We start from the raw sequence: 17,142 nt of genomic DNA on the forward strand, positions 1-17,142 counted from the left end.
TTAGCATGGCCTTCCCTAGATGTTTGGATTGGATAAATAGGAGGAAGGAGTTAGGTATGTTCACTGCCTTGAGTTATTTATAAAAATAATAAAGGCGGGATAAAGTATTATTATTATTATTATTATTAAACAGAATCATACTTGGCAAGGCACAATATATCATGGTGCCAGACTGTATAGGGCTGTATAGGTGATAACTACATTTTGAATTGGCGTTACAAGTCAGATTGCCAATACAGCTTCAAGATGGGTATGATTCTGCAATGCTGCATTCCCCAGGCTAGCAGTCTGGTCATTGCATTTTGTTTCACATAAAATGCCTTCAAAGCATAAAGGGCCTTGCAGTAGCCCAGATTTAAATGTGAGATTTAAGGGCTCTCATTATATAATTAATATCCAGAAGGAGTTTTAGAGCAGCAAGTCTAAAATATTAACTGTATCCCTTCAAGGGTGGTGAAACTTTATGTTTTATATACAGTACTGCAGAAATATAATTCCTAGCACTGGTCATTCTGGCTTCTGGGAATTCAAGTTCAAAAGCATCTGGAGAGCTGTAGCTGTCTATCCCCAGCCTACTCAGAGGAGGAATTCTAAAGGATTCCATGGACATCCTTTAGTTAATTATACATTAATTAATGTATAATATATGAACCCTGCAGGGTTCATACCTGGAACTGTTAATCCTACTATGATGCTATCTTTTTTTACATCAGTGACAACCAGGCAGTGATCCGTAAGCTGGCTACAGCTCAAATCTATTTTACTTGGTTCTGAGTGGCTTTCCAGAATTCAGTTCAAGCTGTAGTATAAGATTCTGCTCAGTTTTACTCCAAAGGGAAAAAATAATAGTTGTATGGAAGATACAGTACCTTACCATACTTTTAAGCCTCCCTTTGTTTTTTTGTGATTCCCCAGATATGAAGATGTCCTTCCAGGCTGCATCATATTTATAGCTTGGTTTTTTATTAAATGGCAAACTTTCTACAAAATACTTTGAACTGTGTAAGTAAATTAATTTTTGGTTCCCAGACCATTATCAGAGCATAGACCGGTTCCTGAAAACTTCAGTCATTCCTGCTTTAAGAACCAGTTTTAATGTTATCATCCCAATGCAAATGTTTTAACTTTCTACTTCAGGCATTAAGACACTCTCAATGTAGCCACTGACCGTGAGTACTGGCTGATGGTGAGAGACTGCAGCAGGTCCGTCTGTCACAGCAATGACCGGCAAATGGTAACGATTCTGGGAAAGGGAGGCTGCAGCACAAGCCACACTGAATGCTTCAGACAGAATCTCAAAGTTTTTCTTGCTGAAAACTGCGTTCACCAACTGGATGAGCTGATCCTGAAAATTAAAAAAAAATACAACACAAGATAGGGCTAAGTCGGTTTGAGATTCTTCTTGTTTTAAGAAACAAAAACAAAGAAACTAGGGGAAAAAAGGAGAAAAAAAGCAAAAAGCTATTATGTTATATACAGGAAATCATTCAGCCAAAGTTTTAAACATACCATTAAATGCTTATCACATGGAATAATACTGAACAATCTTTCCATTACATTGATAGAGAGCTAGTTCATAGAAAACAAACACATATTGATGATCCAATATTAATCTAGGAATACACTGGAAAATATTTTTGGGGTGTTGTCAATAAATCTATAATTCTTCATATAGCAATAAGTTCCAAGTTTCTGGTACGTAATTCAATAGTGCATTCACATTTTTAAACCATAATGATCTCATCTAAATCAAAATGAGGAACCAATGGGACAAGTCCCTATCATATGAGTAAGAGCCTCCTCGTTCATGTTCTAATTTCAATATGAGGTTGACAGCCAATCCTTTTAAAACTTTCTCTGGTTTGTTCACTAAGTGTGAAAAAGATATTTTGTTGAATCATAAGAAACATAATATTATTTAAGATCCTTAGCTATTGATTGTTAATATGGCATATTTCAACTCTTTATTCCAGACATCTAATACTTACCTTAGCAATACTCTTTTAATTATCTATTTAAAAAAATACTGTAGATTTATAATGATAAAATTGGAGAGCCAATTTTCAGCTCTATCACTGGACTTAACTTTTGACCACCTCAGTCCTATTGTTTCGGATCATTCTTTTGTGTGTGTGTGCCTTCAAGACAGCCTTGATTTCTGGAGACTGCCTGGTCAAGTCCCTGCAGTGTTCTTGGCAAGATTTTTCAGAAGTGGTTTGCCACCGCCTCCTTCCTAGGGCTGAGAGTGACTGGCCCAAGGTCACCCAGCTGGCTTTATGCCTATGGTGGAACTAGAACTCAGAGTCTCCGGGTTTCTAGCCTGATGTCTTAATCATTACACCAAACTGGCTCATTTACTTTATTAGTAAATTTAATATTACTTTATAATATTATCAGATGTTTGGTTACCTTTTATAAAAACCTGACTGTGTAGAATGGTTAATCAAAGGTAAAACTGGTATGTATAGGTGAGGGTCCCCATCAATATTTGTACATAAATGGTCTAACAATAGCTTGCACAGTCAACAGGATCTTTAAAATGAGTTAATAATAGACTTCTAATAGTACAGGGCAATTAACTCAATATATATCTTAAACCCTCAATGGCAATACACATCCAGATTAGTAGTTTATCCTGTTTTCATAGATTAATGGTACTTATTACTTCTTGGGAGAAATACAGGTTCTACTCAAAAGGACAGAGATTATCATGTAAATCTAAGTGGGCAGCTACGTTTCTGCAATCAGACTGGGGAAGGGCTATCACAAAGAGGACCAACAACCTGGAATCTCTCAAGAAAGCTGAAGATTTGCATAGGGAGGTAGTAGCCATGACTTCTGAGACATTAAGAAAAAGACACAAGGAAAAAAGGGTTTGTGAACCTTTTGGGGAAGAGGGTATTACTGATTTTGTATCCTACTTCTCCATATTCTTCTAAGATTTTTGTTGTTGTTGTTCTAGAGAGATTATTCATTATTTTTACCTCCATTTCAGGTACACAGTCAAAACTTCACATCTCATTAAAAGCACTGAAAATCTGTCATACTTAATTCTTTATATGGAATTATGTAAATGCATGCCCATATTAACAGGCATAGACTTATTAAATTAAAAAACAGCAGGTCGCTCTTGTTTTAAATTTTGTAATGAAACAGAATTTGTTAACACAATGTACATATACAAAAAATCTCAAACAGTTCCTGACAACATAATGTATATTCCACACCAAATAATTACCTTTAATTGGACCAATTTTGGAATTCGGTATTTTTAAAAACACTTTATGACAAGCAGGCTGTAACACATCACTTTAGATTCACCTGAGTAATATTTAAAGCATGTGATTTAGAAAGTGTTTGTTTTGCAGCAACTCAGAAGCAATAGACCTGAGACTTTTCCAGTCCATTACACATTCCCAATACTAATTGGAAATAATAGGCACTAATTATATTTTCAGTTCAGAGAAACACAATTTTATGATTAGCCCTTAACTGTCAAGACAAAAGATGTATCTTAGAAGATGACATTAAAAAGTTTCATAAATAACTTCAGCCTTTCTCCACATTATCAGGTCATCAATGTAGTCCACTCATAAATCAATGCTTTTACCTGAAATTGATTAAGTTCCTTTCCTTTCAATTTGTTAAATTCACTGTTGCATCTGTCATTGTGAGCTGCCTAATCACACCTGACATCTAAACCACATAAACTATTTTGTTCCATTTTGTTGTTTATTCGTTTAGTCGCTTCCGACTCTTCGTGACTTCCTGGACCAGCCCACGCCAGAGCTTCCTGTCGGTCGTCAACACCCCCAGCTCCCCCAGGGACGAGTCTGTCACCTCTAGAATATCATCCATCCATCTTGCCCTTGGTCGGCCCCTCTTCCTTTTGCCCTCCACTCTCCCTAGCATCAGCATCTTTTTGTTCCATTAGAATAACGGTATTCCTATAGATTACAAACACTTTCCAGTTTTCTGGTAATTATTCTCTTTCCCATAAAACTTAAACTTGTATCTTTATGTCAGTTTCACAAACTGTGTACCTTTTCAGTGCACACATTCAGATAATAAGATTTGGTATCCTTTTTTGAAAACTTTGCACGTGTACAGTCTTTGTCTGGTTGCATTACGTTTTAAAGGTACAGGAGGACCCTTAATAATGAGTGCAGCATTTTTCCATATATGAAGTTGAAATTATTTAAGTTCAGGATTAAAGTACACTTATATATAGAAATAAGCTATTTGTATTTGTATAGTGCAGCACTCATGCACAGAGCAGGGCTTAGCAGAGCTATTTTCTCCTCTTTTCACATACGTTCATAAAAAAGCAAGAACAAAAGGTGGATTTAAGATGCAGGCACTACCACACATCTTGAGGCCTATGCCTATGCCTGTATCTGCAGTGCCATCTTAGCATCTTATAGTGGTGTGGCTACTTGTTATCCGTAGAATTCAGGGGAGGGGGAATTCACTATTTTCTGGACACAGTACTGATGTATTATTATTGCGTTTTTTTAAAAAAAAAAATTCCTTTTTTTGTTTGAGGATGTTAATTCAATATGGGGATCACGCACATTTATCTCATTTCAATATCAAAGTGCAAGTAAAAAAGTGCAGTTCACCATTCTGCTTTGACACTGGCATTAAAAACTGACATTTCATTGTTACATAAACAAAACCAACTGATAAATAGAAATTAGTACTAGTTTATGAGCCCATTCACACCTTGCAATAGTCCAAATTCAGTTTTGAATTTACAATTCCTTATTCCAAACCATTACGATAGTGTGTTCCAAAGGTTACCTACTTCCTTTATTGCTGGCTCTGCGCCGACGTGATCCGAGAGTCTGTAAGTGGCAGCCACAAATAATGCAGTTGCTTCAAGCCCTTCTTCAAACTGCAGATACACTCCTCCTAGATCATCCAATCGTGCAACAAGATCCTACAAAAAGATCACAGCAAATAATTTTACAGCTATCAGATAGTTATTGAGTTTTGCTACCTTTTTTTTCTTTCTTTCCCTTGCTAATCTTGGGATCTTCTTCATATCTAGTCTGGAAGCTTCTAATGGAGAAAAGGGTCTTCTGATTCTAATGAATGAACAGATCTCAGCACAGAAAAAGCCCTGAATATTATACACAAGGAAGGCAAGAAACTCTGCATGGTGGCAACTGTGCACGGGAGGACATGACAGCAGCAGCCTCAAGCACCCTAACTCTCTGCGATGAATGGACTTTGTGCGAGTGAGAGAGAAGAAAGAGATGACAAAAAGTATTAAACTAAGGATAATGGAAAGACAGAGAACAGGAATGTCTGACCCATTTTCCCCCCTCTGGCTCTAACTACTACTGGGAAGTACCCCCCACCTCCTTGGAACATAGTTCTTGATTATAAATGATTGTCAACCTTTTGATCTAATGGTGCGGGTTCATGAAAAAAAATGAACTTACAGTCAACAGAACTTCCTATTTTAGTTCTACTGTAGAAGTTATTTATTTGTTCAGACTGAGTTAATATTGCAGAAAGACAAAATGTAAACTCAGATTACTGTTTTTCGGGGAGGAACATCCCAATATTAAGGAATGCTTTGAAGTCATCCTTGAGAATAGAGACCTAATTTTGGGGAAAAGTAGTATTTATAAAACAGATTTGTGGAACTACATGTACGTAGTCATGATTTGGGACAATTGCAATATAGTTGCTGTATCTTCATCCACTTAAATCATCTAGTGATGTTATCGTTACATGTAAACATGACTTAAATCTGGGAACAGAGTTAAAACCCCTGTTCAGCCACAAAGCTTTATTCCAATTCACAAGACTGCTGGGATTTTTTTTTTTAGCACTCTGAAGGAAAGGAAAGATGGAAAACCTGATTTATAGACAGATTTAATGAAACCAGACTCCATTTTCATTCTTCAGCAACAAGGCCTTTTATGTACTGGCTCCATTGTTATGGAATGCCTAAATATCCTTTTGAAGAGCCTCGTGTGGCGCAGAGTGGCAGGCAGCAGTACTGCAACTGAAACTCTCCCCACGATGTGAGTTCAATCCCAGCGGAAGCTGGATTCTCGGGTAGCCGGCTCAGGTTGACTCAGCTTTTCATCCTTCCAAGGTCAGTAAAATGAGTACCCAGCTTGCTGGGGAAGGTGACGACTGAGGAAGGCAATGGCAAACATCCCCGCTATAGTCTGCCAAGAAAACGTCGCGAAAGTGGCATCCCCCCAAAGGGTCAGACATGACTCGGTGCTTGCACAGGGGACCTTTCACCTTTCACATCAAATATCCTTTTAATCTTTATTCTGCCAAGTATTTGGGGCTTGAAAGAAATGGAGTGCCACCTACTCTTTTAGTGCTTTTAGAATATTGTTGGTATTTGTAATATAGTTACATTGTTTTAAAAACTGTTTCAATAAATTTTATATGGTTAGTTAGATGAGGATAAAACAGAACGGCACATTAAAACAAATAAATCTAAAACAAACCTCTATTTCTTCCACAATGCTTCTTAAATCTGCCTGCTGGGATAAATACGATGCAGTCTGCAAAGCCTGAATTGTTCTGAAACAACAGAAACCATGGTGCAGGGAGAAGAACAGTATAACATATGATTCTACCAGCTAAGAGCAGATTGATCTCAGAAGTATGGAACAGGAATATCTATTTAAAAAATGACACTAACGAACTGGGATTCATATGGTGAAAGAACTTTCTGGAGCCAGCGCACATTAAATAAGCTGTTACTAAAAAGACATATGATTCAGTTAAAAATAAAGTCCACTTTATTTTCCCAGGCTAGAAATAAAACTGCAAGTCAGCAGTGTCCAGACTGTAACATTCAAGTGCGATCATTAACGTTTCTACAAATAAGTTGGAAGTTCAACAATCCAAAGAGTCCCAATGTACAGTAATCTAATTAAATTCCCAACTCTGTTCAATACTTATTGCTCATAAAATGTGTGGCATAAGTTACGTAAGTGTCAGGAAACTAGATCTTCTTAAATCATTCAGTTCATCTTATGGGAAAAACAGTGTAACGCAGAAGTAAGTAACAGCACAGCAGCCTTGCCGTGGCATTCTATCTGCTTCTCCGAGTGACCCTCAAGATCCACAAGATAAACACTTACGCCAAGATGTTCTCTTCCTTGCTAAGACGAGAAGTGAGTGCAGTCAGGGCTTCTTGGGAAGCAAGAGGAAGCCCAAAACCATTCAAAGCTCCAACAGCATGGTAAATCTGGGTAATTGAAGAATCTTCACTGATAGCTTCAAGTAGCAGTTCCCTGGTTTCATTTGAAATGGCAATCTAGGAAATAACATACTAAAGCAGTGTATACAAGTCATTGCATAAATGTTTAGCGTCATAGCGAAGAATTGCTTCCTGATGGGAGTCTGAAGATCTTCAAACTCCTGTCAAGTCCAGAAACAAAAAGCTGAGATGCCAAATCAGACTATTTGATTATCAGTCACAGTACTGTCCATTCTGATATGTAACTCCTGAATTTCAGGCAGAGGTCTTTCCCATTAACTGCTGTGATCCCTTTAACTAGAAGATAAGGGATTGAACTCAGGAACTTTTATTTCAACTACTGTTTACATCATACACAAACCTTTAGGTTCTTCTAAACCTAATGATACTATCCTCTTATAAATGAAGAGTACCATTTTGGATATATACAGAGAATTGAGACTGATGTTCATACAGATGATTAAATGAAATATGTTGAACAAAAGACATATTCTAACTATGATATACAATAGGTTATAATTACCTGCAGCCTACAGTCACTGCAAATACTGCTTTAAGGCTAGTAGTTAGGTCTAATCAATGATTCAAGGAGCAGGATGGAGGAAAATCTGGGAATCACACACTAACTTGCTTAGAGACAACACTGGTTCTGCAAAAATCAGAAACCAGTAAGCCCCCAAAATGGACTGAATGCATATCATACAGTTCTGCTCATAAATAGCTTAGCTGGAAATCATCCAGAATCATACATAAGTCACTTTCAGCTATTCAAAAATAAACTATAAGAATATTAACTACATTAATAGAAACTGTATCCAACACAGAAGAAAATTGTGCCTATCTTTATTTTGAAGCCCTTTTTTATTTAGTTTGCACAGTCACACTGCTTAAAAGAGGTTAAATAATCTGCCATCTATTATAATATTATTTAATGTAATTCTGATAACTGCTTATTTTAGCCTCCGGACAGATGTCTTGGAAACAGCTATTGTCAAATAGATGAAAGATTTGTATAACAGAATATATTTCTCCTCCACAAATTGAACTTACCTCACATCCAGCCAATGCCTGACTTCCTTGTGCAGCATAGAAGAGGGAATCAATACTATTGGGGTCCAGTTTAGATTTTATAAAATTACAAGCAGCCTATTAAGATAAAAAAGGCAATTAATCATTCTGTGTTTCACATAACAAAGATGTGCAAACCACATTAGCACATGCTAAATGTAATATTCCCAGTTATTTACCTGGGAAAATCTTACCAATGTAGGTATTATAGAAAAGACTAGCCAATATCAATCTAGACAGACAAAATGAGATGTGGTATAAGATAGCTCATGATTCATTTATTTCCCTCTATTACAACAACAACAACAACAACAACAACAACAAAAAGGAAAAGGCAGGTTTCTGTTCTATTCCCTTTCTTGCTTAAATTATAGGCTCTTTTGTTCCCTCATTCTCAAAGGCATAAGGCTTTTTACCTAGGGAAGCAAACTGAGACATCTATAGAATATTTTCAGTACGTGCCATAGAAGTGCTTAGTGAAGCATGGAATACCTGATTTAGGAAGGTAACGTAAAATAACACTGGATGTAAGGGAGGAAGGTATCTGCTAGCTCCTACAAGTGTTAACCTTATTTGTTAGACTCAAGACAACTACAGTAAATCAGAGATGGATATTTGTCAAGTAAAAAAATACTCTCTTTCAATTTGAGTTTGATTCCTGGTGACTTCATTGATACGTCCATGTTGCTTCCTGGGCAGCCATAAAGAAGTGATTCACCATTACAATCTTTTGGGAACTTTTTCAACTTCTCCATGTAGTCTGTAATCCTGGTATTCCTTGGAGGTCTCTCATCCAAATACTAAATAAGCCTGACCCTATGTAGTTTCTGAGCCCAGACATGGTCAAGCAGGCTGAGACTTTTTTATGTGTCTAATTAAAGTAACTGATATAGTTACTTTAATTGTAACTGCAAATTGCACTATCTATAGATGATACAAAATAGGCAGCAGGTGAAGTGTTAGCACCATCTATTGGAGGAAATCTATTGCTACATCTAGAAAGAATTATAAATATGCTATTACATCTTTATACAAACTCATGCAGAAATTATCTATCTGAAATAATAGAATACATATAACTGGATTAAAATATTTTGAAGAAGATACAAGCAGTAGGAACGGGCATTAGCCCAGCAAAGAAGTAGATGCTCTGCATGAAGAATAGCAGAGTTTTAATTTCTAGTATTTCCAGAAAAATCTTGTTTGAAACCATGAAGGACCATTACCAATACAGACAATACTGATACATTGAACACTATTTTGACTCAGTATAAGGTAGATTCTTTTAACCATATGATTGTAAAAATAAACAATATATAGCCCATTCTTAATTGTCCTAAATTGGGACGGTATAAAATAATAAATCACATTTTATGTTGATAACAACAGCTCATCTGAACTTTCACTACCACAGTCTTCAACAACCCTGTCATCTGCTGAGTATCGTGGCTGAGCTGGGTTAGGAATCTTGATCTCCCTAGTCCTAATCAAACATACTGTCAATTACAACAGACTGTTCTTTCATATGTACATGCAACACACATGGCCAATTCTAGCTTCTCTGGCTTTTGACCTAGAAAGACTAAAAAGCAAGATGCTTAGCATATGAACAAAGCTACATTCTTATGTTTCTCTATCCCATACTTATAGTAAGATCTCCAGGTTGTGATGTAAGATTTATTACATCACTGAGAATGAGACTGATGGATAGAAATACAGGTAATTCCACTCACAGAAGCTAGAAAGGAATAAAGATAAAACAAATGCATTTTATGGGTGAATAATACATTACGTTATCACATTAAAATGTAGTGATCGCATTTCCTTCTTTATATATTATATAATATATGCAATTTCTTTCCTATTTCCTGAAACGTTAACATTTTAAAAATAACTGTTCAGGTATACATTTGCCAATGACTTCAAGCAGAATGCAAAAATAAGCAATAGCCTGATGTATAGGAATGGACACTTATTTAGGTTTCATTGCTTCTCTTACTTTTGGTGCCCCTCCCATCATCCTCCCCCAGAACTAGTGGCATTAATATAAAGCTTACTGCTGCTGTTCCATGAATGCTAGCTGAAGGTACCTGCAATACAACTCAATAACAACATTTTGTTTGTATTACAAAATAACAAACAGAATAAGGCTAAAGCATAAATAATTCTAGTAAAGTTACAGAAAAAAATTCTTAAATCTTAAGAAAAAAACTGTCTGAAGTCCTGTGAAAAAAACTCTACAAACATAAGAACTCCTCTGAATGCACTATGAGAACTCACTGTTTCTCTTGATTCGTCCTTTTGTTATACAGTATTATAAGAGAGCAATTTTCAGCTCTCTTGCCTGCAGTGAAAGAAAAGAAGCAGAAACCAACAAGCTAGCTTTGTGTCTAGTCCTTACATTAAATGTTCAGGTAATCCCCACAGGGAATGATTCACAGACAGCAAAACTAAGGATATGGGAAGTTCAGTACGTGATTATTTAACATCAAACAAATATTACTTGCCCAGAGCAAATGACAAAATTTGGGCTGACTTATAGTAAGTTATTTATGTTCAGGTATTATTTATTTTTATCCCACCTTTATTATTTTCATAAATAACTCAAGGCGGCACACATCCCTAATACTCCTTCCTCCTCCTATTTTCCCCATATCAACCCTGTGAGGTGAGTTGGGCTGAGAGGGAGTGACTGGCCCAAGGTCACCCAGTGGGCTAACATGGGACTAGAACTCACAGCTTCCTGGTTCCTAGCCCGTTGCCTTAACCACTAGACCAGACTGGCTCACAGTTCATTCATCATCTGATAATATTCTGAATGCCCTAAAGATATATCCTCACCTTTTCATCAGCCACTTTCCCACCTAATTGATTCAATCCTACGATGGTATAATAACTTCCTTCCAAATCAGTGAATGGACGATCCAAAGAAGCTTGTAACCTCTGAACATCATGTAGTGTGAGATAATGGCTAGGAGTCACGGCTACCATCTTGTCCACAGACATTAAGACCAAAATGAAAAATGTGAGATACCCTGAAAAAGAAAAAAGGAGAAAAGCAAATATTGGTGCATATCTTTGTAGAGTGTATATGTTATGTTTTGAATAATTTTCTTTATCTAGGTGGATCATTATGCTATTCAGGTATCCTTAGCCACAAAGAGAAAAAAAAATGTATTATAGGGCCAAAAAGATATACAATTAATCAATTTGATGTTCATACACCACATACTTTTAACATGTTTTATTAATACAGACTAACTTTCAAACATAACAGGAATACATTTGCAAATATTTGTTTGAAAAATATTTATGTTCTTCTAGTCTTGGGATGAAACAAAGACTACAATGCTTTTATTAGCCAAAATCAAATGCAAATAATTGGCTGAAAGGATGGGGAAATCTGTTCTAACTCACTTGCGTTCAATTTCTTGCCACCTATGCTGCAAGGTAGCTTGTAAAACACAAGATGTGGAACTAGCATATGCATAGCCATTCAGAAGTGACAGTGACATTAAAAACCTTTGTCCCAGGACTCTGAAGACTGACAATACTATTCTCCCTCAAACACAAACAGCTTCTCCATTAATTTAGAATGACCATCAGAATCGATATCTTTCCAATTTCATGTTCACAATATCAATTACAAAATGAAACATACACCCTTTCAAATACTTAAGCCCAATCTTTTTATCCTTCTTTAACTATACAGAGATTGACAATATGTAAGAGAAAGTGGCAGAACCCAGGAACCAGGCTTATTTTTCAAAAGGCTGAATTTACTATAATCCTATCAGTGCAGTTTTTTTGAACCAGAAGATTAAATTTACAGGCGCATAGACTAAAGTCCTATTCACGACTACCTGGTAGACAGCACCACTGAACATAAAATAAAAATGCATAGGATAAGGGTGTATGTACATAAAGCCTTTACGATATCAAGCCTGTTCTGTTAATGCTACAGTAGCGAACAGGCTTAGCTCTATTTAGAGTAAGTTTAAGAAACACATACAATTCTCACTTGGTTTAAATAACAACACTTTTCGCTCCAAACGAAAGCGAAAAGGCTCCTTTGTGTTCATCAACTGCTTGACAAGTAGCTATTCAGCAGGTGAAGCTTTTTCTATCAGCGTTGGCATGCTAGGTAAGATTCATTCTGATCACGCCAAGGACCTTACCCAGCTCCCGAGGGGGAACTCACACCCCAGACTTCAGAGAGGACCCTTCTACCCGCCCTCCCTAAACGCGGCTGCATAAGCAACAACCCGTTTCCACGCCGTCACCACCTCACCACACTCCTTACCCGGGGCCGCCATTTTCCCCCTCGCCCGCACACCAAGGGAAGAGCTCACTTCCGCCCGGAGCTGTAGAATATACCATTCAGGACGACGCAACACTTGCTCTTAAAGAGCAGGACTAATATTTAGACATGACAGATCAATTTTCTCCATCCATCCTCTGGAAGTGGAACGCAATTTAAAGGATGTGAACTTCGGCGCCGGTAGTCTTCTCCCCCTTGCTCAGCACGAATGGTATGCTCCAGCTAGGTTGCTTTGGTAAAGGGTGGCGCTTCAGAAAGGATGTGGCGTCCGCTGAATGGCTGGCAGCCGAATCATTCATATCGAAGGAGGCACATTCAAACAAGCGTGCTGTGGAATGGTTTGTGGGGAGGGGTCGAATTCTAAATTGGAACTAGGGAAGTCTTCGGTTTTGAATGGTGGGAACGAAAATGTACTAGGCTGCCAGATTTGAGCTGCAAATCACTAAATGGCAATAAAGAATTAGAGTGATCTGTATCTCCTTGCTGCTATGTAGTGGTCGTTCGGATTTTTGCAGCCCAGATATATTTAGGGATAGTAGCAGTTTTAGAGCATTTATTTATTCTCATATAAATAAGTGCAGTACATAGAATATACAATAGAATAAGTACATAGGATAATACAATAACATGTTACTATCTATGATTACATCATTATCATCATCATCATGATTACATATTATCATCATGATTATGGAGAGCCAGTTTGGTCTAGTGGTTAAGGCACCGGGCTAGAAACCAGGAGACTGTGAGTTCTAGTCCCACCTTAGGCATGAAAGCTGGCTGGGTGACCTTGGACCTCTCAGCCCAACTCACCTCACAGGGTTGTTGTCGTGGGGAAAACAGGAGGAGGAAGGAGTATTAGGTGTGTGTGCCCCCTTGAGTTGTTTATAAAAAATAATAAAGGCAGGATAGAAAATAAATAAATAAATAAATAATATAAAATACAGGGCCCCTAAGTTAAAAGGGACTACATATAATAGGAGGCAGGAGTATTTGGTGTGGCCATGACTTGATCAATCCATCTAAATAAATAAATGAAGGAATAAAAATTTAATAATAAATATTTCACTATATATTCAAAGTAACAGGAAAATATTTATATAAATTCAAGTAAGGAATAAATAAATAGTCCCAACTCCCAATCAGCTATTCCAGATTTTTCCTTTCTACCACCACAAGAACAATGCTTCATTTCCTGCTTCTCTCCCATAGCTAAAATCCTTGGGGCTATGTCAAACTGCCAAGATTTTGCTGCTGCAGGCCATATGCCACCTCCACCCTAAATCATTCTGTTCTGCAAGCCAACAATATCCCAGCGCCACCAAACCTCTACAGCAGTGTTTCTCAAGCTTGGCAACTTTAAGATGTGTGGACTTCAACTCCCAGAATTCCCCAGCCAGCATATTTGAAGTTGAAGTGGGGTTGAAGTCCACACATCTTAAAGTTGCCAAGGCTGAGAAACACTGCTCTACAGGCTGTCTGTTCTCATTACCGTTTGCGGAATCAGTTTTGTTTCTCCAGATTAAAATGGAGGTTTAGCTAATATGTATTGGAGTTCTCTACAGATAATATTGAGAATTGTTCTGCTTCCTTGTCTGTTTCATCAAGACACTCAGTTTGTTTCTTACCTGGGTCCTAACTGATTTATCTGGCCCAAACAAGTGGCAGAATTTTAAACCTTCATTAAACAACCTTACAAAATTCTTGGAAATTAGCTATAAAAATTGCATTAAAGCTAACCCTCACACCAAGTCAAACACTACCTTCATCATAATACTATTATAAATGTTTACTCCAAAGGTCACCCTGGCAAGTAATTCCCATGTAACATAGTTCTAAGACTACCAGCTACCTAAAAACTCACTGTCAGACCCTCCGATCAAAAGGTTCCCAGAACCCCTTATCGGAGTGTCTTCCATCAGTCTCTTATTGGTGTGTACATACTTCGTGTCACCAGATGAGAGGGGGTGCCAGGTTGGAGTGTGAACTGTATTGTTATGGCTATGGATTTATGGCATGAGCACCCCAAGGCCATGCAAGCGAGATACATCAGAGGAGCCACCTGGATTGGGAAGGGGGGTAGCATGCTTTAGTGGGAAGAGGGGCAGAGGGCAATTTAGTAAATGTAGTTTTAAATGTAGGTTTGAGCATTCACAGCTTTCTTCTTGTACTTTTCGCTTCATTAAAACAGTAGAAAGAGCCCGGTCTCCTGACTGTCATTGAATGAATGCCTGAATGTGCCAGTGTTTACACTCACCCTAAAGATAACCCTGATATGAAATTCAACCACAGAGCTGAAGGAAGCCAAAACTCAACCCTAATCCTACCTCCCCAATTATGCCACTTGAAATGTTTAATCCCTGGAAAAAAAACCCCTATGTAACATAAACTCTAAAACCTCACCTTAAATGCAGTATATCCTTGACACGAAATTCAATCATAGAGCAAAAGGAAGTCAAACCCTAATGCTACATTCCAAATGACCTTATTAAACATTTTTAACCAAGACAGGACAAATATAGGGTGTTTAGAATGAGTTTAATAGGTTAGCAGTAGTCTTAAATTTATGTTCTCTGGGTATTGGTTTTCAGGATAACTTTTTGGGTGAATCATTTCACTGACATAATACTGAATATAAGGTTAGCATTACCTGCATGGAACTGTGTGGTTGAATTTTGGGTGAAGGTTTGGTTAAGGGTGCATTGTTTGGATTAGTGGAAGTCTTACGCTTATGTTAGCTAGGGACTGTTTGCCGGGTAATTTTAGGGTTAAAAATTTATCTTTTTGTAAGGAGGTAGGCTTATGCTTAGGCTTCCTTGAGGCTTAAGTTACATGGGGATTTTTTTTCCCCCAGGGTTGCTCTTAGGGTTAAACATTCATGCCTCCTTGGGCTTCGTGGTTGAATTTGGTGTCAAGATTAGAATTAGGACAGATTTTTAAGATTAAGGGTAGTCTTAGGTAATTGTTACATGGAGATTTTTTGGCAGACTAAATTTTAGGTTAAAAATGTCTATTGGCATAAAGGACAAAGTAAGGTTAGAGTTAGGCTTCCTTGAACTCTGTATTTAAGTGTCATGTCAGGATTAGATTTAGGATGGTTTTTAGGTTTAATGATAGAATTAGACTTCTGTTACATGGGAATTGTTGGTCAGGGCAACTTTTGCAGTTAAGCATTTCTATTGGCATCATGGTGAAGGTGGGGTTAGGGTTACACTTCACTGAATTCTGGTTGAATTTGGCGACTGAATTACGTTTAGAGTGAGCATCTAGGGTTAGCGGTAGACTTAGGCTCAAGTTACATGGGGATGGTTTAACAGGGTAACTTTAAAGATTAAAAATATCTATTGGCAGAAGGCAGAAGGCTGGGGTAAAGTAAAGTTTCTTTGTGTCCTGTCATTGAATCCAGTGCCAGAATTTGCTTTAGGATGACTTTACAGGTAGTCCCTGCTTAACGACAACTGAGACTGGAATTTTGGTTGCTAAGCAAAGTGGTCATTAAGTGAATCTGACCTGATTTTTCAACCTTTTTTGCAGTGGTCATTAAGCGAACCACCATGGGTGTTAAGTGAACCACATGGTTGTTAAGCAAATCACATGGTTCCCTATTGATTTTGCTTGCCAGAAGCTGGCCAGGAAGGTAAAAAATGGTGATCATGTGATGCTGTGATGGTCATAAATGTAAACCAGTTGCCAAGTGCCCAAATCATGATTACGTGACCACGGGGACACTGTGCTGTTTGTAAGTTGGTTTTTTCAGTACCATTTTAAGTCTGACCTGTCACTAAATGGTCATTAAGTGAGGACTACCTGTATAGCATTAGTAGAATTTTTAGGCATAGAGTAGATGGCAGTTGTTTACCAGTTTAATTTTTGAAGGCTTAACATGTCTCTTTTCATAAAGTTAAGTGTAAGGTTAATTGGGATTTATTGAGCTCTGAGTTGAAATTGATATGAGGGTTTGATTGAGGTCAGGTCTTTAGTGTTGGCTGTTGACTGAGACTTAATCTGAGATATTAACATAGTTATATGCCAACCTTCAACATAGTAATTAAAGTAACACTCAACACAGTGATTAAATAAATGAGCAAAAGCCTGTAAAAACAAAAGACTGGGTGAGGAGAGGATGTAATTCTCAATCTAACCCACAGAGGATGGTGGAATCATTTATTTTTTTGTTTCCTCTGGAAGAATTCAAAGCTCCAGAAGGAATATAAATAAGCCCATAAGTATCTTTTGAAAAGTATTGTACAGTATTGTACATATTATACTGTAAGTGAGGAGCATCCTGTTTGTCAAATTCAGACTTGAAAACTGGGCAGCAGTTAGCTTTGTCATACCTTCAGTTTAAGCCCACGCTTAAACTGGTACCTCTCAGGCCTGTTAGACTTTCAGTTATATGAAGAGAGCTAGATGCATAAGACTTTTATGGGCATTAGCCTCGATGGTATTTTGTCCCTTTGTATCTGCTTGCAGATTTTGTTATAGCCTGATAATGCTTCTATCCAAA

The 17,142-nt window shown here is 37.5% G+C and overlaps 1 protein-coding gene across 2 annotated transcripts in view; it reads right to left on the minus strand.

The window, feature by feature from the left end:
* The window catches only part of RPN2 (ribophorin II), a 40,772-nt gene extending 27,988 nt beyond the window's left edge, over positions 1 to 12,784 (minus strand). The window contains exons 1-7 of one of the 2 annotated variants that reach the window (XM_063297157.1): positions 12,618 to 12,766; positions 11,156 to 11,349; positions 8,297 to 8,392; positions 7,128 to 7,303; positions 6,486 to 6,561; positions 4,808 to 4,942; positions 1,169 to 1,345 (exon numbers count right to left, since the gene is read on the minus strand). In XM_063297157.1, the coding sequence (XP_063153227.1) occupies positions 1,169 to 1,345; positions 4,808 to 4,942; positions 6,486 to 6,561; positions 7,128 to 7,303; positions 8,297 to 8,392; positions 11,156 to 11,349; positions 12,618 to 12,630 (867 nt within the window). In that variant the 5' untranslated portion in view covers positions 12,631 to 12,766. Of the gene's footprint in view, positions 1 to 1,168; positions 1,346 to 4,807; positions 4,943 to 6,485; positions 6,562 to 7,127; positions 7,304 to 8,296; positions 8,393 to 11,155; positions 11,350 to 12,617 lie in introns of both variants that reach the window. The other variant, XM_063297156.1, reaches the window with a different exon arrangement.
* Positions 12,785 to 17,142: the final 4,358 nt, after the last annotated feature.

This window comes from Candoia aspera, chromosome 3, assembly GCF_035149785.1.
Source record: "Candoia aspera isolate rCanAsp1 chromosome 3, rCanAsp1.hap2, whole genome shotgun sequence".
Classification (NCBI taxonomy): domain Eukaryota; kingdom Metazoa; phylum Chordata; class Lepidosauria; order Squamata; family Boidae; genus Candoia; species Candoia aspera.